The sequence below is a fragment of the Brachyistius frenatus genome, unplaced genomic scaffold (assembly GCF_029030835.1).
Source record: "Brachyistius frenatus isolate BFR_SWC_R1_liver_20210118 unplaced genomic scaffold, ASM2903083v1 Contig_408, whole genome shotgun sequence".
Lineage (NCBI taxonomy): Eukaryota > Metazoa > Chordata > Actinopteri > Embiotocidae > Brachyistius > Brachyistius frenatus.
Genome location: NW_027211007.1, coordinates 150,804 through 176,112, shown reverse-complemented (window position 1 = coordinate 176,112; position 25,309 = coordinate 150,804). Strand labels below are relative to the sequence as shown.

Sequence of the window (25,309 nt, the reverse complement as noted above, 5' to 3'; positions counted from 1 at the left end):
CGGTGTCGCTGTCGCTTACGCGGTGCGTCTTGACGCAGCGGGTGGCCGCTGGTGCGTCAGGAGGAGGCAGACAGAGAGAGAGATGCCATAACAGCAGCAGCGGCAGCAGCGACCGTCACAAGCAGCGAACCCGATCCGCCTCCCGACGCTCCGAGTCCGGCTCCCCGGGACGCCTCTCATGCTCTGCCCGCCCCGCAGCGCCTCAGCCCGGGTTTCAATCGGCGGAGAGCAGCGGAGGAGCGGCGGCAGCATCTGGAGTGGAGGTAAGAGGAGGAGGATGAGGAGAGCAGGGCGTGGAGGAGGGGAGCGGACTGTCTGCCTGTCTATCCGCTCATCTGTCTGTCCTCCTGTCTGGCCTCCTGTCGCTCTGTCGGTATACTGGCTCCTCTCCGCAGCTTCAGGCCGGAGGGGCTCCTCCTGTCCGGCCTGCAGCCGCGGATGAAGCGTCGAGGCCCGGCAGGATGCTCCTGACGAGCCGCTCCGGTTCATCCAGCATCCCGTGTGTGCGTGTGTGTGTGTGTGTGTGTGTGTGGTATCCGGGTGCGGCCTTATTTCAGGTGCTGATGATGAAGATGGTGAGGATGATGATGATGTCACTGAGATGAACAGGTGTTGACCCGCTCCAAGGTCGCATCCTGTCACACAGATCACATGACGTCGGACAGGAAACGCGCCCTCGTCATACATGAGCAATATGAATAGGAAATATCATGTATCCATCGGTCCATCGGTCCATCGGTCGATCAGTCGGTAGATAGACAGGGTGCAGCGGTTGTCATGGTAATCAATCCCTCCTGTTTCCAGCAGTGCTTCCTCTCCCTTAGTGATTGTCTTCATCATGCTTCCTCTCAGACTCGTCCACCTGCTGGGTTTCCGATTGCTTCTCAGGTGAAACAGTTGGCGGCTCCGTCGCCTGCAGCCTGAACTCGGGGCTGAAAAACGCGTTCGGATCTGGTTTTCACTTCACTTGTCCATCAGGGCCCAGGACAGGAATCAGACTCAGGAAGTCACCCTGACCTGCAGGTGGCGCCGGCAGAGGTAGCTTCCATAACGTGCACAAGAACAAATGCCCCTGTTCACCAGTAGAACCGAGTAGAACCGAGTAGAACCGTCAGCATCAAGTTCAGCGTGGTGAACGTTCACCGGTGCAGCCGGAGGCCCGCAGCAATTTGTCCGCACATTTTTTATCAACAATAAATATAATTTCCTACACATTACTTCACCGTCTTTAGTTTGATTGATTAATTGATAAAAGTTAGGAAAGAAGAGGGCATGCTGGGAAACGGGAAATATATGCACAGTTACCGTGAATCTGTCCGCGCGACACGACACGACTAAAAGACTGATCGGCCTGTTTTAACAACCTGAGAGCGGAAACGAGTGAACGGGATGGAGCTCATGTCCTCTTTCTCTCTCTCTCTTTCCTCCGTTTCCCAGGATGCACTGTGGTTCCCCAGCAGGCCTTTGAAGATGAGCGTGACGTCATGGTTCCTGGTGAGCAGCTCGGGCACTCGGCACCGCCTACCCCGAGAGATGATCTTCGTGGGCCGAGAGGACTGCGAGCTGATGCTGCAGGTGAGAGGCTCCACGTTGGCCGCAAAGAGGCTTCCTGTAAGTTTGTGATGTCACAGACTCACAGTGATGTCACATGTTGGAAAATCAATAAATACAAGTAGTAACAGTGTGACTTCATTGGCACACTGATAATAATAATAATAATAATAATAATAATAATAATAATAATAAAATAATAAAATATGAAGTATCCGGGTGTTAACCATCAGGCAGATCAGACTCAGTGTGACTTCACTTCCTGTTTGCACCTGACGTCCTTCAGAATGAAACTCAAGAGATTAAAAGTTGCTGCCTGCTGGTCTGGCTTTAAATCTGTGACTTTCTCGGTTTCAGTCTCGCAGTGTGGACAAACAACACGCTGTCATCAACTACAACCCGACGACGGACGAACACCTGGTCAAGGACCTGGGCAGCCTCAACGGGGTGAGATGCAAAAACAAACAAACAAACAAACAAACAACTGAGGCTGCAGGAGCTTCATATTATTACATCACCCGATATAACCAGACAGACAGGTGGGGGAATGATGTCACAGGTCAGAGGTCACAGAATGTCAAGAATGTATGCTGGGAAATTATAATTAGTTTGTCCAATGACCTCACTTCCTGTCAGGGGAGGGGCTAACCATCATCATGAGTCACGAGAAAAAAAACTAAAAAAGTCTGCTGTGATGTCATTGGATAAGCAAACTGGCATTTCCCAGCATGCCTTCTTACGTTGTGGAAGAAAGATCGAATGAAACAGGTGAATGTGATTTGAAGATACATATAAACTTGTCGTAATTACTCACTCGAGCAGGGCTTTGATTATGTGTGAAATATAACACTCTGCTTTTGTTAATATAAAAAGGATATTCTTTAAAATCTACTCAATGATGACAAACAAACAAACAAACAAACAAACAAACAGCGCTCAGAGTCCTTCAAGGTTTCACGGTTTGTTTGTTTCCTGCAGACGTTCGTGAACGACCTGCGGATCCCTGATCAGACCTACATCACCCTGAAACTGTCCGACATCATCCGCTTCGGATACGATATCCTTCCTCTGTGTGTGTGTGTGTGTGTGTGTGTGTGTGTGTGTGTGTGTGTGTGTGTGTGTGTGTGTGTGTGTGTGTGTGTGTGTGTGTGTGTGTGGAATGTTTAATATTTTTCTGAGCCTTCTCTTCACATTCTCACGTCTACATTCTGGAGAAAAGTCAACACAGAGTCCCAGAGGAGGCTCTGAAGGTCAGTGTGTGTGTGTGTGTGTGTGTGTGTGTGTGTGTGTGTGTGTGTGTGTGTGTGTGTGTGTGTGTGTGTGTGTGTGTGTGTGTGTGTGTGTGTGTGTGTGTGTACTTGTACAACTGTCTTTGTGAGGACCAGCTTTAGTTTTAGAGCATCAAAGTAAAAACAGTTTGGCCTTCATTTCTGACAGCTTTTCAAAGGCTGATGGATGTTAAGGTTCAGACAGGGTTCAGGTGAGGACCAGGTCCGGGTCAGGACCAGGTCAAAGTCAGGCTCGGGGCTGATGAAGTGCTCTGTTTGTGGTTCCAGCATGAGAAGTACAGCAGTCAGCTGCAGATGAGTCTGAAGGCTTCAGAGGCGAAGAAGAGCGAAGAAGACGAGCGACCGAGAGGCGAGAAAACCCCGAGTACCAAGAGCCTGACACAGGGTACAAATACTGCAAACAGTACTGCAAATTATACTGCAAACAATACTGCAAACTATACTGCAAACAGTACTACGAATAATACTGCGAACAGCACAAAACAGAGAATCAAGAGTCTGACACAGGGCACTAATACTACAACAGTATAAAACACAAAGTACTGATCCTGCTCAGGTTCACAGACTGACGTTTATTCATTAACTGTTGGACTGAAATAAACCGAGTGTTTCCGTGACAGAAGCTCCGGGGAGTCGACCGACTCCTCTGTACGGTCAGCCGTCCTGGTGGGGAGAGGAGGATTATGGGAGTAAAGTCCAGACCAGCGATGAGCCTCATCCAGGTAAACATGTCTTCTGTTATTACCACGTTCTCCAGTATTTAAACATTTTCATCATTTTTACTCTTCAACACCACATTTTTATTGAATTTTAAAAGCAGAAAAATGAAACTAACATCTTTCATGTTGTTCTAATCGAGTCTCCAGAATTCAGATGTTCTATATTTACTGTTTCTTTTGATATCAGTGGTGTTGTTATAGTTGTTGTGTCTTCACTGACGTCCCCGTCTCCGTCAGACATGCAGAAAGACACTGTGGATCCGGATTTTTCCGGATCTCTGTCAGAACCAAAGACACTCTTCCCTTCGTACCACCGTGAGCCGAGCTACTTCGAGATCCCCACCAAGGACTTCCAGCAGCCCAAAACCCTGGGGGCGGAGCTCCAGGAGATCCCCACCAAGGACACAGACACGCCCCTGGCCCCACCCTCCCCGCCCACCCCGACCCCGCCCGTTGTTCAGAGCCACGCCTCCTTCACCATCGAGTTTGACGACTGCATGCCCGGCAAAATCAAGATTAAAGACCACGTCACCAAGTTCTCCACCCGCCAGAGGAAGGCACAGGCTCCGCCCAACAAGACCGCCATGACGGCCACGCCCGCGGACGTGATGTCAGCAGAGTGCAAGGTCGCCGACTGGCTGGTCCACAGTGACATCACCATGATGAGGAGACGCCCGCCGTGCGAGGACGTTTACAGCACCAAGAGCGACCTCGCCGTGAACATCAAGACACTCAGAGGTCAGTACCGGAGCTTTCAGTCAGCAAAGTGGTGGAAATACCTGCGCAGCTCTTATATTTAAACCTTCTGTAGCTTTCCTTGATTCTCAGGATGAATCTTAAATGAAGTTTGTTGACCCCTGTGACCTTTTCTGTGCACCACATCAAATGAGATGCTGCTGGCCTGATAGTATAATCCTTTTCTTCCTGTTGCCAGGTCACCATCATGACGATGGCACCCAGAGTGACTCGGAGGACCCGGTTCTCAAAGGAAGAAGAAAATCCCACCACTTGGTCCACTCTCACCACTCCATCCAATCAGAGCAGTCCGAGGCGTCGCAGCAGACCGTCCAATCAGGTCCGACTGTCCACTGTCAGCTACCTGCTGAAACCCAGAAGCTCCAGTCCTCTCCACCCAGACCGGCGCCGGCCTCACCTGTGGCCCCCGAGCGGCCCCTGTCCCAGAGCCCTCCTCAGGCTCCATCCCCCACAGACACGCCCAAGCAGGGGCCCCCCGAGCACCTCCCCCAGCAAGCCTTCATCATTGAGTTCTTCGACGACAACCCACGAAAGAAGCGCTCGCAGTCCTTCACGCACAACCCCGCCCACACCGACTCGTACTCTGCCCTCAAGGCCAAGCTGGAGCGGCGGAAAGGTGGCGAGAGGCCGGCATCCGTGCACGGCCACATCCCCCCCACGCAGCAGGTGACGGTGCCTTTGAAGGGTCAGGGCCAGGGTCAGGGCCAGGGACACAGCGGCCCCCAGAGGTCGAGCTCTCTGAAAAGGGAGAAGACGGAGGGCGAGGCGGCTTCCTCCCGCTCCTCGCCCAGTATCATCGTCAGACCTTTCGGCAGCGTTGGGAAGAAGTCAAAGCTCGCCCAGGAGTTCGCCGCTGAGTTCCTGAAGGATTCGGCTCACAAGGACTCCTCCCCAACCAGAGACAAGACATCTCCTCCACCGATGTCTGCGCCGCCGGTGATGGTGTCATCGCCTCAGGGAAGAATTCCCTCCCCACAAGAAGCTCCAGCACCTTCTCCAGTCTCCTACCCTTCCTCCCCCTTCCATCCTCCGCCGACCTCCAAGTCCTCGATCCCGACCAACACTCCTGGCCAGACCGCCTCTCCCGTCCGTTCAACCGGACCTCCCATGTCCCCTATGTTGCCCCTGGGTGTCCGCGTAGGAGACCCCAAAGGTTCCCAGAGGATGGTGAGGAACGAGGAGGACGACAGTCTGAGCGATGCCGGGACCTACACCATCGAGACGGAGTCCCAGGATAAAGAGGTGGAGGAAGCTCGAAATATGATCGACCAGGTGACTTCACAGTGACATAAAGTAATAATTTTCAGGATTTTGCATTAATGGCTTTAACTGTTGGTGGAAAAAAGACTTTTTCAGAGTCCTGAGCAATAGTGGCTTCAGAAAAAAACAAAAAAAAACAAGTAGTGTCTGAGAGTTTATTTGTAGTGTCAGAAAAAGTAACAGTAAATCCAAATATTTGAGTTACTCAGTGCCAAACCCTTCGTCAGGTGTCAATCAGAAATGGTTCAATATAAAGGTTTAAAATGAACTGGAACTATCTTCAGGTAACTCTTTTTATTAACAGTGTGTGTGTGTTTTAATCGCCTTTAGGGATGCATGAAACTACTTGTTCCTTCTTGGTCCTTCCTGTTTCCGTGGTCCTGCCCCCCTTCCTCATGCATGCCCTGTGCTCTGACAGGTGTTCGGTGTCCTCGACTCTCCGGAGTACAGTGGTGTGAACACAGGAGTGTATAGACCTGTAATAAATGATGGCAAGGATGAGCAAGCTAACCTGCCTAGCGATGGTAGCACTGTGGACCCGTTGCATGGCTTTATCCCAGCTGCTATCAGCAGCCCCCCAACAGGCCCCATACAGGTAATAAAAAACCTCTGGACCGACCTGGAAGAACACCTGTATAGCATGTTCTGATCCCAGTGCATGCAGACAGGTGGTGTTATTCCCTGTTTCTCCTGCTACATATCTCACTCTGTCAAGTCTTATTGGACTATTTCTATTCTCCGGTAATGTTGTTTTGTCTTCTAGGTTCCGGCTGCTCATGCAGCAGGTCTGGAAGGACCTAAGTGGGTTTCCCGGTGGGCCAGTCTAGCAGACGGTTATGCCGAACCTGGTTCCACTCCACCTCAAGGGGAATGTCTGGAAGGTGCTGTTGAAATTCTGTCTTCGGTTTTGTCAGAAAATAACTTTAACAGGATGCGTGAAGGGCTGCCTATCAAGCACTCATCCATTTATTGTTTTAACGCAAGATCTACAATATATCTACATTACCATTAAATACATTACATGTCTTTTCCCCCTTGGTAATCATATGTAAGTGTTTCTGTCGTGTATGTGGTCTCATTAATCCTTAGATTCTTAAATTAATGACTAATTTGTGCACTTAAGAGTGAACAAATCAGATCATGTGAAAATACAAAACAAATACAAACATGTAAAAGACACTGACATGAAAAAGTTGAGATAATACCGGATTGTTTTTGTAGATATGCGCTTCGTGAGCCGGTCGATGGGAGGTTACAGCTACGACAACTCTGAGTCCGAGTCCAGCCACAGCTCCAGGACGAGAAGGCTGCTGCCCCAGGTGCCTCCAGAAAAGCTGGATAGTGTTGCTCCGAGCATCCTGATTCGCCATGAAGCTCACCACGGTGGTCAGGAACCCCTGGACCGAGTGGCTGCTCTTCCCCGCCAACAGGACTCCACCCAGCGCCTGTCCGTTCAGGATGACGTGGACCCGGACAGTCTGAGTGATGCCAGTCGCTCGGATGACACACCTGTCCTGGAGAAAACAAAGAAGAGTCAGGCCAGGACCGGAGCTACATCTCCGGGGACCACCAGGCCTCAGTTTAAAGGTCAGGAGAAAGTGTCTCCATCCACCAAATCCACCTGTTTCTACATCGGTTCTGGAGATCAACCAGGCAAACCTGATCAGGCTCGGAGCCCACTGCAGTCTGAAAGGACCCAAGACCCGCCTGCAAAAAGTCCCCCAACCACCGTCCTGATCCGACACCTGAGTGCTCACGAACCCAAGAGGACGGGTGTCAAACCCAACAGCTCTGCTCCAAACCTCCAAATGCAGGACAAGGATTCTGTCCCCTCAAAGGACGGCTGCATGTCGTCCTTCGTCCGGCAGGAGAGCTTCACCAAAGACCGGCCCAGTGACACCGTTCAGATGAAGAAGCTTCCTCACATCTCCAGCCACCCGTCCATCAGAGACATGGAGCAGAGGAGGGAGAACCTACAGGACGCACAGCCCTTCCTTCAGGAGGCCGAGGGAACTCTGTCTTTAATGGACACCAAGTTCCCCTCATCCGGCTCTGGTCGCAGCTCAAAGAAAGGGGGCTCTTCCAGCCACATGGACGATTCCCTTTCCGGTGAGTCAGACGTCGATACAGCGAGCACTGTGAGTCAGGTGAGTAGCAAAAACGCCGCCGTCAGCTCCACGTGTAAAAAGCGTCCGGCCATCAGCAGCCTTCAGAAGGAGAAGTCCTCCTCCAGTCCATCCATCCAAGAAAAGGGACGGCAGCTGAGTGCCCGCGAACGGCTTTCGGAAAAACGCCGGAACCAGGTGACTGCCGATGCTTCGAGCAAGGCAGAGGCAGCGAAGCGCTTCCAGATGCGCCGCAGTGCGGGCAACCGTGGCTCTCTGGACTTGTCTGAGGGCCCGCAGGGTTCTGTTTCACACTGGGCCGAGACGACGTCATCTGACCATGAAATTTCCCGTCCGTCTAGCCGCAGCAAGAAAGTCATCGCCCCTCTTCAGAAAGAAGACAACGGAAAGACGCCGAAGACAACGACTCAGCAGGTTCTGACGCGGTCCAACAGCCTGTCGGCACCGCGGCCGACCCGCGCGTCAATGCTTCGTCGCGCACGCCTGGGCGAGGCCTCGGATAACGAAGGCGCCGAGACCGACCGGGGCTCCCAGAATTCCGACCACATCGTCGCGCCACCTAAAGCATCCGCTGAGGCGAAGAAGCTGTCCCGGCTGGACATCTTAGCGATGCCCAGGAAGAGGACCGGCTCCTTCACGGCTCCCAGCGACAGCGAGACGTCCTCCGCGGCCCGGTCTGGTTTCTCCAGTCGGAACTCTGAGTCTGCCGCCGCCAGCAGGAAGACGTCGACGGGCGACGCCCGGCAGGCAGCTAGTAGAGGCGGCGGAGCTTCAGGGAAGCAACCGTTGACCCGTACCCGGTCCAGTGGAGCCAAGTATCCCAGCGCTGGTGAGCCTTCTTATCTTTTGTTGAGTTTTACCTGCTTCTGTCCTTCAGGAGGTGGTGACCAAATTGTCTTATCGCCGGGGTACGAATCTCTTCAACAAAATCAACTGTGTATTCTTCGATCATCGTCTGGTCTCCGGGTCATATTACTTACAAGTATTGGTGGCCTCCCTGTTCAAATCTGTGCACGACTTAATCAACTGGTCGGTTGTAATCCCATCACAGCTTTGTAAAGGTTAAAAAAAACCACATCAAAATAAGCAGTGACACTATTCTTTAATTCAGTGACACAGACTTCAAATGTCCAAATTCACATTTTCCAAAGCTGCTGAATCGATGCAAACGGTGGCCTCACCGGGTTTGTGGAATCTCCTGCATCTGTTTGTGAAGGATGTACTTTGAGTTTATGTATTATTTTAATACATACCCTTTGCTCTCTGTGTAATTCTATACACCGGTGATGTTTAGGATTTGATTGCATCAACTTATCAGAAAGGCAGCAGTTTAAATACCTCAGATCAGCATCTGTGTGTTTGGTGTTTGCTGCACTCTCCTTTGAGAAATACACAACAAACCTGTTTTTTTTTTTCCCTACCATGAGCCTCTTCATTGAAAAATATAAAACATCTCTGTTTTCGGGAACGTCTGCCTCTTCATTGTCATCATGGATCACGTCAGAGTTATGTCCCCGGTGATTTAGCGGTGTCGAGCTCTTGGTTGCCGTGGAAACACAGCTTTTCCGCCTCAGTGTCCTCAGTCGTGTTCAGGGAATCGAGGATGCGACTGTGTGTGCATCCAGATCCCGGATGAAACTGACAGCAGACACCAATATAATACGACAACACTGTGGGATTCGGTGTCCCTACACAATCACGAGCCTCGGTGAATGTTGCTATGGAGACACTTCAGTGTAGTGTTGTGTCAGGTTCAGAGCAATTGGATTTAATTCTTCCACTACTGATGCAAAATCCAAAATGCCAGAATTTCTTCAACAATTTACAGAAAGTCCAAACGTACCTCCCATCAGCTGCACGGCAACAGAGTCTGAAGCTCTCTGATTGGACGTTTCCGACAGCAACGCTCCCTGGGAGTCGCGGGTGACTTTTCTTCTTAAATTGTTTAGTGACATTATCAAACCATATTTATGTATTTGTAGGTTCTCGTCGCAGGCAGAAGGGCTCAGACTTCTCCTCTTCCTCTGATGAAGAATACGAGACAAGTGCCAGCAAATCCAAACGCTCCTCCCATCCGTCGTCCTCCGCCCAGACACCACGCAGCCACCGGACGGCCGCCGCCCGGTCCAAGTCTGTCTCCCAGGAGACAGAGGAGGACGAGGACCAGAATGACGTTGACCCCTACCAGAACTGGTCCACGCACAGCGCCGAGATCGCCAAGTAAAAAAAAAAAAAAAAAACTCAATGAAATATTCCGACACGTCTTTTAACCCAGGCATCTACCATGGGCTGATCTGTGATGATGTCACTCAGACCTCCATTGTGACTCCTTTTCCGATTCCTTGCAGGCTCAGTCAAGATCTGGCTAAAGATCTGGCCATCCTGGCGAAGGAAATCCACGATGTCGCGGGTGACGGAGACTCGCCGAGCTCCGGCATGGGCACCGCCACCTCGCCCAGCTCGCTGCCCAACACGCCGGCCTCCACCATCTCCGCCAGGGAGGAGGTGGGCCATGAACATCCCCCATACCCACCCCCTCACCCTCACCCTCTCCCACCCACCCACGACCATCACACAGAGCACAGCTTGAAAAACTGGGAACACACAAGGTTTTAAACACGAGATGACAACACTGACTTGACCAGCAGGGGGCGGTCTAGAATTCGTAAGGGAGAAAAGTCAGTCGGTAAATGTGCATCTCCAAGTCAACTTATTTCTTCCAGTGTGTTCCCAGTTCAAACATGAATAAGTGTATCAACTCTGTTGTCTGTTTGTAATTCATTTGTCCTGACGGCGACGCTGCGGTGAGCTCGGAGGAAAAGTCTTGTTCTCTGGTTGCAGGTTGATTTGCAGGAGCTTCATCATGCTTTGGATACTCATGATTCATTTCTCTGTTCTGCTGCACAGACGCCATCTTATCCATACTTTCGTGGGGTTCGACCATCTCAGGTGTCTAACTCATCCCTCCTCCTGCCCTGTGATTGGTTCTCCTCCCTCCCCCCATCACTGATCCTAACACTCCCCTCTCATTGGTGTTGGATTGTTCTGAAGCACATTTGACTTTTTTTGTTTGTTTTGAGATTTGAGTGGTCCTGTGTCAAAGACTATTAATGACACAACTATTGAGCCAGTGCAAAACAAATCCAGGCTGGAACCAGTGTGCAGGATCAAGGTACGCGGGTACGACCCAAACTCCACCCGACCCAACTCCACCAGTTCTACCCTATAATACCCAACTCTACCTTACTATAAACTGACCGAGCTCTATTTGTCCAAGTTCTACTCTACTATACCTGATCTACCTATCCCAGTTCTACCCTTCTATCCCTGACCTAACTCTACCCTACTTTCCCAGTTCTGATTTGTTTTGCACTGACTCATCATTGTTGCTGTTATTGAACTTCCATTGGCCTTCCACCATTAATGAACTGGTTTTGCTGTTCTTGGGTCAGTTCATGGAGCTGTGGCTGGTGACCGGTCGGGTTCTCCTGCACTCCCACGTCTCCCCGTCGTTGTTAACGCGCTGTATCCCAGCAGTACTAAAATTCACAGCATATACTGTTGCCCCCCATCCCCTCCCCAACCCCCCCACCATCGCAGCTGCATGTTGACTTGGTGCATGCGTCACAAAGCACCACCATCACCGACCGGCTGCTCGCTGGTTAGATGACGAATATTTTAGTGGTTGGATTACCGAAGCCAGACTCCCTCTATTCTCTTTCCAGCTGGTCCAACATATCCCTGAGGCCAGTTTAAACTACCAGAAGGTTCCTCCAGGTTCTGCTGCCATCTTGGACCTGGACGCAAATATGAATGAGCCGGAGCCCGGTTCTAAGCAACGGCGTCCATGGAATCGCGAAGAGGTCACTGTCTAATCCCACTGAGGCATACGTTTACAATACGTTCAGTGTGCCTCCGATCAAAAGTTTACTTTTTAAAGTGGCACCAGATATTTTTTGACTGTACAAACACTTGTCTTTTAAAGTTCAGTGAGTAGTTGGCAAACTAGGTAACAACAAACTAGCACTTAGCAAAAAAAACAAAAAAAAGCTAGCGTGCTGGCCTACTGTGATAGGCTAGCGGTACCACCAATAGCCAGCTAACTTGTTGTTAGTTAGCTGGGCGAATTTAGTGTTTGACCCCCAGCGAGTGCGTGAACACGACATCAGCAGGTTTCCAGCTCCACGTAATTCTTGAAGGCCTGCTAGCTACCCCTTAGAGGCAGAGCGTGTTCGTTACAGCTGTAATCTGAACAAATATCCTAATGATCGATTCCTAGAGAATTACAAGCAGTGAAGCTAAACATTTTAAGTTTGTCCTGAGGGTGGCGCTCGACTAAAGAGTCAGCGTTCAAGGCCCTTCGATTCAAAAAAAAAAAAAAAAGATGTGAAACATGTAGAGTTTACTGCGACTGTTGCAGTTAGTTTTGGTGTGCTGGGACGTCGGCGTGTAAACTGCTGGTGTTGAAGCTGCGGCCGGTTTCACCTTCATCTTCTTCCTCTTCCTCCTCTGAACGAACTCTTTCCAGGTGATTCTGGACAACCTGATGCTGAATCCGGTGTCTCAGCTGTCTCAGGCCATCCGGGAGAACACCGAGCAGCTGGCCGAAAAGATGAAGTAAGGAAGTTTACCGCACTTTAAGTAACAGCAGCATCAACATTTCGTAGTGCTGTTTTTTTTGGGTCGGTTTCCTCTTCGGCTCGTTACAGCAAATACTCCTTTGTTTTGGGAACATTTCATTTTGCCGTCTTCATGACCCCGGCACCGTGTCCGTCTCAGGGTTTTGTTTCAGAACAAGGCGGAGGTCTGGGAGGAGATCGAGGCGAAGATCAACGCTGAGAATGAAGTCCCCATCCTGAAAACCTCCAACAAGGTTCATCTTGCACATACGCATCAATTCCAATGACGCTCGGCCCTTTTTCACACAAAGAGCACATCTGGAAAGTTCTGTCCTGTTTTCTGCTTCCTGTTGCAGGAAATTACCTCCATTCTGAAAGAGCTGAGGAGAGTTCAGAGGCAGCTGGAAGGTGAGTGCAGATTTGGTTTGACATGTTTGTCCTGAGTTCATTTAGCCGAAATCCAAAGTCCAAATTCAGAGGGGATTTACCCTTCATGTTGCACACCGACTCTGTCGCTAACGTCCTCTTATTGTTCCAGTTATAAACACCATCGTGGAGCCCGGCGGGGGTCTTCAGGCTGCAGTCGTCGGGACGTCGTCTGTCGGTCAGACTCGACCGTCCTCGAGGGAGAAGAAGCCCACCAAATCCCGCGGAGCCTCCTCGACTTCCAACGCCAACGAAAGCACCAAACGACCGCCCCGTGGACCCGACGGGGCCCATTACATGGCCTGAGTCGGGCCTCCGTAGCACCTGTAGATAGGAAACCGTGCGTCCACACCGGCGGCGGGTCCAGTCCGACCTGGATCATCACCCAGAGGGACGTCAGCCCAGTGGGCCGCTATAAAGACCGTCGCCCGGTCCGCCTCTGACTCCTCCTCCTCATCATCGGCCCGAGAAACGCCTTGGAGCTGCGGCCCACAATGCACTGCAACCCACAGCACACGTCCGACGTGACGACTCAGCGCGGCCTTTTGGTCGAAGGGGTCGAACGTCAGCTGACTGAAGACGAATCCGTTTCACTCCGACGTTTTTTAAAGATCTTTTCGGTCCCCTTCGGTTTCCCGCGTGCGATGCATTGTGGGTAAGACGCAGCACACCGCGGAGGTCTGCGGGAGCTGCTGGCGGTGTGGACGCACCGAAACTGTCCACAAACCACAAATCCCGTCATGCGTATCCAGTGATTCAGTCCGTACGAACTTTAACGTGATGTAGAGCTGCTTCTCCGTCGCACAAACCAAACGTAGTTGAAGCAGCCGCTCGCCGCCGTAGAAACGTGTACAAACGTAGAAAAACTCCGTGCTTCGATCATCCGTCCGAGCGGACGGTAGTTCGTGTGTCCGTCTGTGTTCACGAAGAGGAAGTCGAAGCTTTTCCTGGCAGACAGGAAGCGGCTGTAAAGTAAAAACCGGTGTGATGTTTTATTTCATTGAATGTTTCTGTTCTGTCGTCCGTCCCGCTGTGATCGTGCTTTTACTGTGAAGCCGCGTCCGCTCGGCTGAATGTCGGAGAGTCTTCTGAGAAACGTCTGGAACCGATCGTCCTGTTTATTGACCTCGATGACTGAAAAGTCACGACGATCCGCTCATGACGGGAGGCCGGTGGGTTCCACGTGCTGTCGTCGAACTGAAGATTCGTAAAACTCACGAGTCTGATTAGTTAACTCCAAACATGAAGCACAGCTTTGGTTTTATTTTGAAAAAAAAAAGCCGCGCAACGACGTTGTGGTTTTTTTTTGTTTTTTTTTTCATTTCTGAGCAAAAAGAGTTCACAAAAGAAAAAAATTACACATTTAAGTCGTCCTGAATGTCGTCAGATCCTGACATCCTCCTGAACCCCGGTTTGGTCTGGGGGTCAGAGGTCAGGCTGTTAACGACGAGTCCTTCAACCTCAGAATCCATAAATTAATCAATTAATCAAAAAAACCTTTAATGATTCAGACTGTTGTTACCCAAAGTCGTTCCCACTGAAGAGAACCGCCTGCTGCGACTGTAAGCCGGGCGGTGGACCTTGAGTGTGTCGTGTTGTGTCGTGACCCGATGAGGTCGTCCCTCGCTTATTCAGATTGTTTTGACCTTTGACCCTGTTGTAAAAAGCTTCTTTAACATAAATGAATAAAGTATTTAGAGTTGTGGATGCCGCCTGCTCAGAGGAGGGCGGTGTGTGTGTGTGTGTGTGTGTGTGTGTGTGTGTGTGTGTGTGTGTGTGTGTGTGTGTGTGTGTGTGTGTGTGTGTGTGTGTGTGTGTAGTTGCTGTATGTTAAGCTAATGTTTGTGTGGAAAACAGACGTTCAGTGAAGCCTTCTGATTGGCCGACAGATGACGGTTAGCCTAGCTTAGCACAAACTGTCAGCCTCACAGCCTGTCTGATTCACGTGTTGTTTTTTTTGGTCGTCGCACATCAGAGCTTCCGTCAGAAACGTGCCACGTATCACCCGACACGCACACGCGGTCGCAGGTGGCGTCACGCGTGTTTTACGTGTTCGGCAAACAATCGTACACGTGAGTCAGACGCGCTCGGAGGCGCCGTGGGTGCAGATCCATTTCTGCTGCCCGTCTTTGTGCTAACGCTAACTCCATCCTTTCACTGGACCGGTGCTGTAGACGGAGAGACAGGAAATGTTTTATTTTGAAAAGGTGCATGCTTCCTGTAGCTTGAGGCAGGTGAGAGTTTCGAGGCTAGTTCACCAAATGTGCACTTTTTTTCCGTTGACGACCACCAGGTGGAGACGGGCGGAGCTCAGACTCGTCCTGCTGGTGTCGTGCTCTGCAGCCAGTGAGAATGTATTGATTTAATCACAACTCGAACCTGATTGGCCCGCTGCTGTGATGATGTAACTGCTGCTGCTACAGGTGATTGGTCATTTGGGCTACCTGCATCTCGTGTTTTACTTTTGTTACAGTGCATGAAACTCTGATCAGACGCTGTAGGAACATTTTTCCCTTTTTTTTAACGCATCATGTGACGGCCGTCGGTCGTCCGCCGGGTTTCTGATCGAAGCAACTCATCGATTAGTTTGAAATGATTGAAACATATCTGAGCTCTCGTGTTTACATCGGCAGGATTTCTTTGTATCACCATGTCATTTGTAATAAATTGATTTCATGCATTCGAGCTGGTGATATTTGTTCTCAGAAACGGACGAACAAACACGCCTCGAACACGTTTCTAACATGAGCTGCAACTTCTTCTGAACCTGCTGCTTCAGATTCTACTGCACACACACACACACACACACACACACACACACACACACACACACACACACACACACACACACACACACACACACACACACACACACACACACACACAGTTGACTCTTCATCATCATCATCACCACTTTTTATTTTCACAGTTTTCAGGAAACAAACGAGTTCATCAACCTGCAGAATGATCATTGATCAGTGATCACTGTGATCAGAATGATACTCAAAATATTTCAGAGATGATTTATTGATGACGAAACACGTTACAGCGACACGGTTTAAACACGTGGAGGAAGGTGAAGCTGCAGGTCAGAAAACAACAAACTGATTCAACATAAACAAAAGAGGTTGGAACATCATCTTCATCACTCACGCGCACAAATACACAATCACACACACACACACACAAATACACAAATGGCCGAGACGAAACAGCTGATCGATCAGCCGGTTTATTTTTCACTTCCTGCGTTTTACAGTCGACTCTTCGTCTGAAGTTTCTTCATCTTTCGTTCGTTCACTCGCTCCCGGTCTGACTCCGCCCCTCTGGTCTGTGGGTGTGGCTACAGCGTACTGGCCCCTCCCCTAATCACAGACACCTTCTCACTGATTGGCAGGTGATAACGTGGCCAGGAGGTTTTAAACTTCGCTCGTCACCTGCTCCTGTGGCTCCACCCCCTCCACCGCTGCACCTGGGAATTAAAAAAAAAAAAGATGACATCATCGGGGGCAGGTACCGACCCTGAAGCAAATGAGGTGAAATGTTGCCGTCTTAGTGTGATGACCTCACCTTTGCCACGGTGTTCCTCTGTGACATCACTGCTGACATCATCGGGCGGCCAGCGGAGCTCTCCGCTCTCCACGTCGCCTCCGTCCGTCGGTTCCACCACAATGGACGGGAGGCGCCTGGAGGGTTTCGGAAAACGCTCGGCTGGATCTTGGAACACCTGCAGAGGAAGAGGAAGAGGAGGAAGAGGAGTGGACCAATCAGAGGCCTCGTTATGGACCTCCAGTGAACACGGAGCTGAACCAGCAGAGGTCGGTGGGACCGTGGTACAGTGCTGCCACCTGCCGACACCGGCCACAGGTGAACTGGACCCGTGTCGTCATGGAAACAGTGATAAACACGTCCCTCATGTCCAGGTTAAAATAACTGTAGTTACGCAAGTAACTCGAGTAACTGAATGTCCTGAAGTTTGAGGACGGCTGGAAATCGTCTTCACGTCCTACCTGTAGGCACGCGGCATCCTCTCCACAGGCTCCGCCCACTGTCGAGTCACAGGTGTTCATCACCTCGTTGGTCATCTCGGCCGCTCAGAGAGGAGGCGGGACACTGAGAGGAGACCAAAAACAAAAAATCAATAGAAACCAATCGATCATCATTTGATTAGTTTTATTTCTCATCACACCGATCGATCGATCTGTTCAGCGAAGCTCAATCAAACGTGCAGACGGTCTCATCGGATCTCGCTCGAGTCTGTCTCTTCGGGCTGCGTTGTCATGGCGACAGACGGGCATACAAACACATGCAAACAACCTCACGTTTGTGTTGTGTGTGTTCATGTGTGTGTGTGTGTGTGTGTGTGTGTGTGTGTGTGTGTGTGTGTGTGTGTGTGTGTGTGTGTGTGTGTGTGTGTGTGTGTGTGTGTGTGTGTGTGTGTGTGTGTCCTGCAGAGGGCGCTGATGTTTAAACACTGAGAATAAATTCAGATGTTCTGGACCATCTGATTCTGGACTCTGTGGGTTCTGGTCCTGGTCCAGGTTCTTCCTGGCTGGATGTCGGGTTGTGCTGGTCTCAGATTTTCTGACCAACATCTGGACGTGGGTCAAAGTTCAGAACTTCAAAATGATTTTTTTTTAAAAGTGTCGAATCAGCGTCACAATAATACCCAGAGAAGAACACTCAGATGTTGGTCCAGCAGGGGGCGCCACCAGCTCTCAGTCCGGGACTCAGGAGTCAGACTGAGACCAGGTGAAACTGTTTTATTTACACCTTTAATGAGCAACAGAACCTGAACGGGCTAATGGGTCACCGTGGCAACTAGCATGTTACTACAACAGTCAACATGAATATCCTGAAGCAAAACCAGGCTGAGAAACGAGGACACGGAAACAAAGAGGACAAAAATGAAAAAGATGCAAAGAGGACACAGAGAGTCTGATCCGTGCAGTCATGTTCCTGTTGAAGCAACACTCATCAACTTCATAAAAAACATTCAGACACTGAAGGAGAACATGTGACACACCTGGTGATGATGAGGGTGATGATGAGGATGATGAGGATGAAGATGATGATATTAATGTTAAATCCTCAGAGTTCTCCAATGAAGCTTGTTGTCGATCAGACGGACTGTTCAGCTGCTCTCCATTCAAATTCAGGTGTCACTTCCTGTGTCTGTCTGTGTGTGTGTGTGTGTGTGTGTGTGTGTGTGTGTGTGTGTGTGTGTGTGTGTGTGTGTGTGTGTGTGTGTGTGTGTTTTGCATACCGTCCTGATTTGCCTTTCTGTCTGTGATTTGCGTGTCGTCTTAGTTTCACTCAGACTGAGTCAGAAGTTAGAAAACCAATATTGGATGATTAATTGATTGTTTGATTGATTGATTAGTGTTTTTATCTGAATATCAGGCTGTAATGTTCAAACACAATAAACAGACACTTTATTACATACAAACATATCGGATATTAAATTTAAAATTTATCGGAAACATATACAAACATCTAAGAAACATATCGGAAACATATCGGAAACATCCATACATATCGGAAACATATCGGAAAAATACAAACATATCGGAAACATATCGGAAAAATACAAACATATCGGAAACATATCGGAAACATCCATACATATCAGAAACATATCGGAAAAATACAAACATATCGGAAACATATCGGAAACATCCATACATATCGGAAACATATCGGAAAAATACAAACATATCGGAAACATCGGAAACATATGGAGAGACAGGTAAGACAGACAGGTGAGACACATGACCTGATTACAAAAAATCCCCCACCTGTTGCACCTGAGGATGCCCCGCCTCTCTATAGCAGAAGCTCCGCCCCTCTCCACCTGAGCCACGACCTTCAAAGTGATCCCCTGAATCCATCTATTATTGATCAGAGCTGCATCACTTATTAACAGCTGACGATCGATCAGGTTACCGAGTGACATCACACAGACGCTCAGCTCAGCTTCCTTCTGATTGGCCGCGAGCCATGTGACCGGTAAGGTGTACTCTTTGCCCTGAGTGCGGTCTGACAGGCTGAGGGGCTTTCTGATGGAGCTGTGATTGTAGGTGACGTTTGTAAACTCTGACCAGAGGTCGGATTCACTCAGTCACTTTATTTAAAGGGTGGCAGAGTGAATCCTGAAGGCGATTTTGAGGGTGAAATCGCCCTTTTAAGACTTAATGAACAACTCATGTAAACAACAGAGAACAAATCCGCTCTCACTGGAGGAGGAAGAGGAGTAGGTGATGAAGGTCCATGAATGTGTAGTGATGCAGTGCAGAACTGAAACAGAAAGTGAAAGTATCTCAGACCAAAAGAGGAGGAGATGCTCTGAGGAGGCTCAGACATCCTCCGGTCTCTGGGAGCAGCAGCATCCGAGTCATCTGGTTGTGTTCTGGATCCTGGTCCTGGACATGTGGAGGTCTTTTCTGTCCCGACGGTGTCAGCAGAGCAACATAGGTGAGATCAGCTTTTATTTCACATCATGACTCAGCGTTCTCTCCCACCCCACCCCTCGATCCTCCTCCTCCTCTTCCTCCTCCTCCTCCTCCTGCTCCTCCTCCTCCTCTGCATCAGAGAATCGTGCGGCTCGGAGAGGAGAGGTAGAAAAAAACTGCGGGAGTTTGATCGTTTGTGTGTCGTGGATCAGATTCATGTTTGTGTTTCCGGTGAAGGGTCCTTTTTTTTACAGCTTCTCTATGAAACTGCAGCTTCTTTTTTTCTTTTCTTTTTTTTTTCTTTCTATCAGTTGAAGAGGCGCTGTGTGTCCTGCAGGGGGCGTCTCCCCCCCCCACCCCACCCACCTTTCAGCTCTTCTTTGAGCTGAGCTCCCAACCAAACTCCATTCAGAAACTGACACATTTTAGAGTCTCAGTTTGTGGTTCCACGCAAAACCGCTCTGCTCCGGGGGGCTCAGTTCAACACAGGACACACGTCATGTTTTTAATCGTTCAGCAGGAGACGAGGAGGACTGAGGAGGAGGCATGAGGAGGCTGAGGATCCCAGGGAAGATCTGGAAGAACTGCAAACTGCGGAACCACAGGGAAGGTCAGTACCAGCAGAACCTCAATTAGAACATGATGTGAGCTGAGATCTGGTTCAGACACACTCTGTGTTCTTTTCCTGCAGAGGAGGAGCAGCAGGAGGAGAAGGAGGAGCAGGAGGAGAAGGAGGAGCAGCTGGAGGAGGTCAGCAGGAGGCTGATCATCAAGGAGGAGGAGCTCTTCAGTCAGGACTCCCGCCGTGAGGAAGAGGAGGACCAGCTGCAGAGAGACTTCGAGGCTCTGACACTCCAGATATGGATGGCCATCCACAACACCTTCACCACCTCCCCGTCCTCGTCGTCCTCCTCCTCGTCCAGTGGACCGCTGGAGGTCCTGAGGAGCGCCGTGGCCACCATCCAGCAGCAGGAGGCGCAGGACCGCCGCTGGACAGGCTGTCCACAGGACCGAGTCCCAGTGTGGCGTCCTCAGAGATATCTCAGTACTCACAACGCGCTGCTGCACAACATGGTGGAGTCGAGACTGACGAAGGCTGCGGAGGACGAGTCGAGTGGAGGGGACAAACTGTCCTCAGCTGTGAAGAGACAGGTGAGACAGGACACACCTGAGAGACAGAGACAGGTAGGAGTGGTTTTCAGAGTGCAGCGGATGATGTTGTTTCTGTCGCTCACACACCTGTCCAGGTGTGTCGGGTGGGGAAGTGTGTGAGAGAGGACCTGCTGACGTTGGCGAGGACGGTGAGGGACTGTTACCCTCCACAGATGGACGTCCTGAACGTCTACGCCGGACTCTACCATCGAGGCTTCTCCGCTCGGCTGACTGAACTCGCTGCTGCTGGATCGGAAACAGACGACTGCAACTACCTGCTGTTCTGGGTCAACCACTGCTACCCTTAGTGAGTCCTGAACCGGAACCAGAACCTGAACCTGAACTTTCTTCTGGTTCGTGCTGCAGCAGCATGAAAACATTTACAATCCAGAGAAAAGTGAAATTCTGTGTGATCGATTCTTAACAGTGAAATCCTGAAACACGAAGACCTGGACGGACAGATAAAGACGGCCTGTCTCGGTTCCCTGCTGCTGCAGGACGATCTGAACCGGCTGGAGGACCAGTACCTGACCCACAAAGAGGTAAAACCCTGCAGAGAAGGAGGGCGGCGCTGCTTGCCGATGCCGATCCGGGAAGTGATTAATGCTGCCGAACCATTTAAAATCACGTGTGTGGATGTCTGATGGTTACACTCATAACCCCGGTTTCGAGCTCTCCGTGAACATGAGCTGTTTTCTGCAGGACAAAGTGAAGCTGTGGCTGAACACGGCGCTGAGGAAGGAAGAGGAGGGCTGGCTGAGCGGCAGCACACCTGAACTCATCGACTCCTACTGCTTCAGTCCGCTGGGGCTGGACGTCATACAGGTGGGACTCCGATTTTACAGGTGAGGTTCTGTGTGCTCCCCATGTAAACGTATTCAGTGCCGTGGTGTTTGTGTTGCCAGGTGATGGACAGCTCCCTGACCGAGTTCAGCTGTGCGATCAAAGACCCGAGCAAAGCTCAGAGGCTCACGATTCACCTGGAGAACTTCCTGTGCAGGTAGGCCACGCCCACCACAGACAGGAAGACCAATAAAGGCTTTATAGTTGTAAACAGTGTAGCGGTGTGGAGGCCATCTTATAATGACGTGGTGTGTGTGTGTGTGTGTGTGTGTGTGTGTGTGTGTGTGTGTGTGTGTGTGTGTGTGTGTGTGTGTGTGTGTGTGTGTGTGTGTGTGTGTGTGTGTGTTTCAGCTATACGAAGTGTGTGGAGGACTTTGTGAAGGGGAGCCACAGTAACTTCGGCTCAGTGATCAAAGCTCAGCTGGTCTGTGAGCAGCAGCTCAGGTGAGATCACACCTGCATTCACTCTTCTCCGCTTCACTTCCTGGTTTGTTTTTATATTCAGCAGATGGCAGGTGGACGATCAGCCAATCAGACTTCAGTATGAAATCATAACACCGAAAGTGTATCGTATCTGTATCTCTAAACTGCTCTGTTCTCTGAAACCCAGAGAGCATTCTGGGATATGTAGTGTTTAAGCTCTGCTGCCTATTGGTTTCTCAGGGATTACATCACGGGTCAAACAGGAAGTCTGTCTGAGGAGCAGAGACACCGCTGTCTGGACACTCTGTCTGGCCTGAGGGATTGTGGGTACAGGTGTTTCACCTGTCCTCTTCAGGTCCAGCTGAAGGTACAAATACCTGATATATGTACTCTGATGCAGTACTAATAGTCAGAAACGTCCCCGAAACACAGTGTCTCTGTTCTCTTCTATGGCCGACGCCAGCTGTCCCTGAGTCTGCTGTGGACGGAGGTCTGGCTGGACGGCTCACTTCCTGTCGTCGACCTGATGCTGGACTCTCTGAACCAACAGCTGGAGGATCTGACCGACCTGAAACCAGCCTGCAGACAGGTGAGACGTCCCGCCCGTCCACCTGTCTGTCCACCTGTCAGTCACCTGCCTGTCCACCTATCTGTCTGACCCACCTGTGTCCCGGCAGTCCCTGGTGAGTGTCCTCCATAGGGACGTGGCCCTGCGGTATGTGAAGAGGATGATGAAGAGCAAGAAGAAGAGCAGAGAGGAGCAGGTGGTCGGAGCTCAGAGGATGATCGAAGACAGCCAAAAGATCAGCAGCTTCTTCACACAGGAGGTGAGACAGTACTCTGATGTAGTACTCTCCTGTAGTATTCTACATGTAGTACTCTCCTGTAGTATTCTACATGCACTACTCTCCTGTGGTATTCTCCTGTAGTATTCTACATGTAGTACTCTCCTGTAGTATTCTACATGCACTACTCTCCTGTAGTATTCTCCTGTACTATTCTACATGTAGTACTTTCCTGTGGTATTCTCCTGTAGTATTCTACATGTAGTACTCTCCTGTAGTACTCTGAGTACTGACAGTCAGTGTGTTTCAGGGATGCAGCGACGTCTCTCAGCTCGGTCTGATGATCTGCAGCCTCGCTGAGATTCTGCGGCTGCAGGATCCTGCAAGTGTTCAGCTGGAGCTGGTCACTCTGGCCCAGAGCTTCCCCGACCTCAGGTGGGTGGGACGGGGAGGGGGAGGGAGAGGGGGAGGTGGAGGAGAGGGGGGCCACTGGGACGAGGTGTCATATCTGCACATCCATGTGTTGCTGTTCAGAAACATACACGACACATGAAACCTCAAATGCAGACACACCCATGTGTGTCACACAAACACTGACGCTGTGACCTGGATCCACTGTGAGGAGCACCTGGTTGCCATGGAGACGGCAGGTGCAGCCGGGGTGGGGTTCGGGTGTCACAGATGTGTGCGTGCGCGTGTGCGTGTGCGTGTGCGTGTGCGTGTGTGTGTGTGTGTGGAAAACTACCGAGAGGAGTTGAATCAACACGCAGAGACAGTTCACTTTTCATCATGACGTTATTTGATTGGTCCAGAGTCAAAACAGGAAGTGATGTCAGAGAGAAGGAGGAGGATTTACTTCTGACCAGATGACGTGGCGATATGATCGTGTTATTGATTGGTCTCTGTGTTTGTTCCTCATTTATTAATGAGTTAAAAACAAAAAACAAAAACGCTTGAATAGAAGCAGATGATTTTATTAATTAAAATACGGCGTCAGCTCTGATAAACTTCTGATGTCGCGTGTTTGTAGCTGATCAGTTATCAATAACTCTGAGAGCTGCAGCTGTTTGATGCAGACTTCAGTTCAATAACCAACTTCTCTGACATTGCAATACATGCTGTAGACCTCCACACAGCAGGGGGGCGCTGCAGGAAGGTTTTGATCGGACTAAATATTTCAGCCAGGACAGAATCAATCACACGTTCCCTCGTTGTTTTGACCTGATCGTCTGATTGGTCGCTCTCCGTGTCCTCTCTCCTCAGCGGCGCTCACGTCTCGGCGCTGCTGTCTCTGAAAGGCGGGCTGTCCGCCGCTGACGTTCGCTCCATCAGGCGGAGCGTGGAGGAGAACCGCCTCCTCATCAACCTCTCCACCAATCACAGCCCTGCTTTCTTCTCCGAGGTCAAAGTCAAATGGATCAATAATAAAATCAATCAAATGGGACTGAAAACATAAAAGGTTTGTCGGGTGCTAACATGTTAGAACGAGAGCTACTTCACATGTCAGTGAGTTTACAGTTAAATATCTGCTTCATCATCGTACCAAATAATCAGCATTTTAATGTGTTCATAGGTTGTTACATTTAAACTCACTAATCTTATAGGAAGATGGAAAGACGCCTCAGATGAAACCTGGTTCAGGCACAGATCCAGTCTGGGGTTCCTCCGTTTTTAGTTCTGGGATTCCCCAGGGTTTAGTGCTGGGTTCCCTTAGGTTTTAGTCTTGAGGTTCCTCAGGGTTCACTCCTGGGTTCCCTTAGGTTTTAGTCTTGAGGTTCCTCACGGTTCACTCCTGGGTTCCCTTAGGTTTTAGTCTTGAGGTTCCTCAGGGTTCACTCCTGGGTTCCCTTAGGTTTTAGTCTTGAGGTTCCTCCGGGTTCACTCCTGGGTTCCCTCAGGTTTTAGTCTTGAGGTTCCTCCGGGTTCACTCCTGGGTTCCCTTAGGTTTTAGTCTTGAGGTTCCTCCGGGTTCACTCCTGGGGTTCCTCAGGGTTTGGTACTGGGATCCCTTAAGTTTTAGTCCTGGGGTTCCTCAGAGTTCAGTTTACTTCCTGTTGTCGAAACCTTTCATGTTAAAACCAGGTTCTGGTTTGAATTGTTATATTATCAAGAGAACTGCAGAGTTCTAAGTTCTCCGCTGTAAACACATCGATTCAATAAAATCATGAAAAGAGCTGCGGATCAGATGAAGGTTCAATCGTAAGTCGTGATATCAAAGTACAGCTGTGTTCTTCTGTTGGATTTAAAGGAACAGTCCAACTGTCGGGTCTAAATAAATGTGTGTTTCAGTGCAGCTGCTGTTCTGTCGTCTGTTCTTTGTTTGTCTGATGTTTCCATGACGATTTATTCAGCAGCACACGAGGAACACAAATAATGAGTGAGGAAGCAGGAGGTTTCAGCTGCTTGTTACACTTTGCTTCCCCCTGCTGGTTAAAACCTGAACCGACTTCACAAATTTTAACAAACTCCTCCTACAAATGGAGTGGGTGACTCCCCCTTAAAAAGCCACATGGTTGCGTGTTTGTGTTGTAAATGCAGTCATAGGTCAACAAGTTGTTAAAAAGTCAGTAACAAATAAATAAATTTAACAAAAATTAATTAATAATAAATAAATAATAAAATAAAAAAAACTACCACAAATTTCATCCCCCCATTAATACTAGTGTTAATATTTTCTATAGTTTTCATATGGAAAACGTCACAAAACTTGCGTCAGGCACCGAGTTTTTGTAAGATGTTAAAGCTGCCAAAAAAAGGCTTTTTTTTAATTTTATTATTTATTTATTTTTTATTTTTTTAAAGAATAAGGAACGAGATCTAGAAAAAACAAAACAAGGGGAGCCGGTCCGACCCGACCAGCTGGATCTTGGTTGTCCGGTTGAATAATGTGTGAAACATCCACCTTTCA

The 25,309-nt window shown here is 49.7% G+C and overlaps 3 protein-coding genes across 7 annotated transcripts; 2 read left to right on the top strand and 1 right to left on the bottom strand.

The window, feature by feature from the left end:
* The first annotated feature begins 37 nt into the window (after positions 1 to 37).
* cep170bb (centrosomal protein 170Bb) lies at positions 38 to 15,426 on the top strand. Of its 5 annotated transcripts, none has more exons than XM_069725044.1 (20): positions 38 to 263; positions 1,438 to 1,575; positions 1,909 to 1,998; positions 2,530 to 2,610; positions 2,745 to 2,801; positions 3,108 to 3,225; positions 3,464 to 3,562; positions 3,797 to 4,297; positions 4,494 to 5,587; positions 5,994 to 6,170; positions 6,339 to 6,456; positions 6,797 to 8,530; positions 9,684 to 9,921; positions 10,050 to 10,206; positions 10,609 to 10,650; positions 11,427 to 11,564; positions 12,230 to 12,318; positions 12,481 to 12,574; positions 12,677 to 12,728; positions 12,859 to 15,426. In XM_069725044.1, the coding sequence occupies exons 2-20, from the start codon at positions 1,471 to 1,473 to the stop codon at positions 13,050 to 13,052; spliced, it is 5,178 nt and encodes a 1,725-aa protein (XP_069581145.1). In that variant the 5' UTR covers positions 38 to 263; positions 1,438 to 1,470; the 3' UTR covers positions 13,053 to 15,426. The 5 variants fall into 5 exon arrangements, with proteins under 5 accessions (XP_069581145.1, XP_069581147.1, XP_069581144.1 ...); XM_069725043.1 differs by having other exon boundaries at positions 39 to 263; positions 3,461 to 3,562; XM_069725046.1 differs by lacking the exon at positions 5,994 to 6,170 and having other exon boundaries at positions 3,461 to 3,562.
* A 219-nt stretch (positions 15,427 to 15,645) lies between these two features.
* Positions 15,646 to 17,178, bottom strand: LOC138636807 (protein LBH-like). The gene is made up of 3 exons (XM_069725052.1): positions 16,757 to 17,178; positions 16,317 to 16,473; positions 15,646 to 16,218 (listed from the first exon to the last, which is right to left on the bottom strand). The coding sequence occupies exons 1-3, from the start codon at positions 16,829 to 16,831 to the stop codon at positions 16,166 to 16,168; spliced, it is 285 nt and encodes a 94-aa protein (XP_069581153.1). The 5' UTR covers positions 16,832 to 17,178; the 3' UTR covers positions 15,646 to 16,165.
* A 1,973-nt stretch (positions 17,179 to 19,151) lies between these two features.
* tnfaip2a (tumor necrosis factor, alpha-induced protein 2a) lies at positions 19,152 to 23,924 on the top strand. The gene is made up of 13 exons (XM_069725063.1): positions 19,152 to 19,220; positions 19,719 to 19,808; positions 19,890 to 20,350; positions 20,446 to 20,657; positions 20,778 to 20,892; positions 21,053 to 21,175; positions 21,256 to 21,350; positions 21,545 to 21,637; positions 21,857 to 21,983; positions 22,080 to 22,205; positions 22,294 to 22,443; positions 22,712 to 22,836; positions 23,665 to 23,924. The coding sequence occupies exons 2-13, from the start codon at positions 19,745 to 19,747 to the stop codon at positions 23,855 to 23,857; spliced, it is 1,884 nt and encodes a 627-aa protein (XP_069581164.1). The 5' UTR covers positions 19,152 to 19,220; positions 19,719 to 19,744; the 3' UTR covers positions 23,858 to 23,924.
* The last annotated feature ends 1,385 nt before the right edge of the window (positions 23,925 to 25,309 follow it).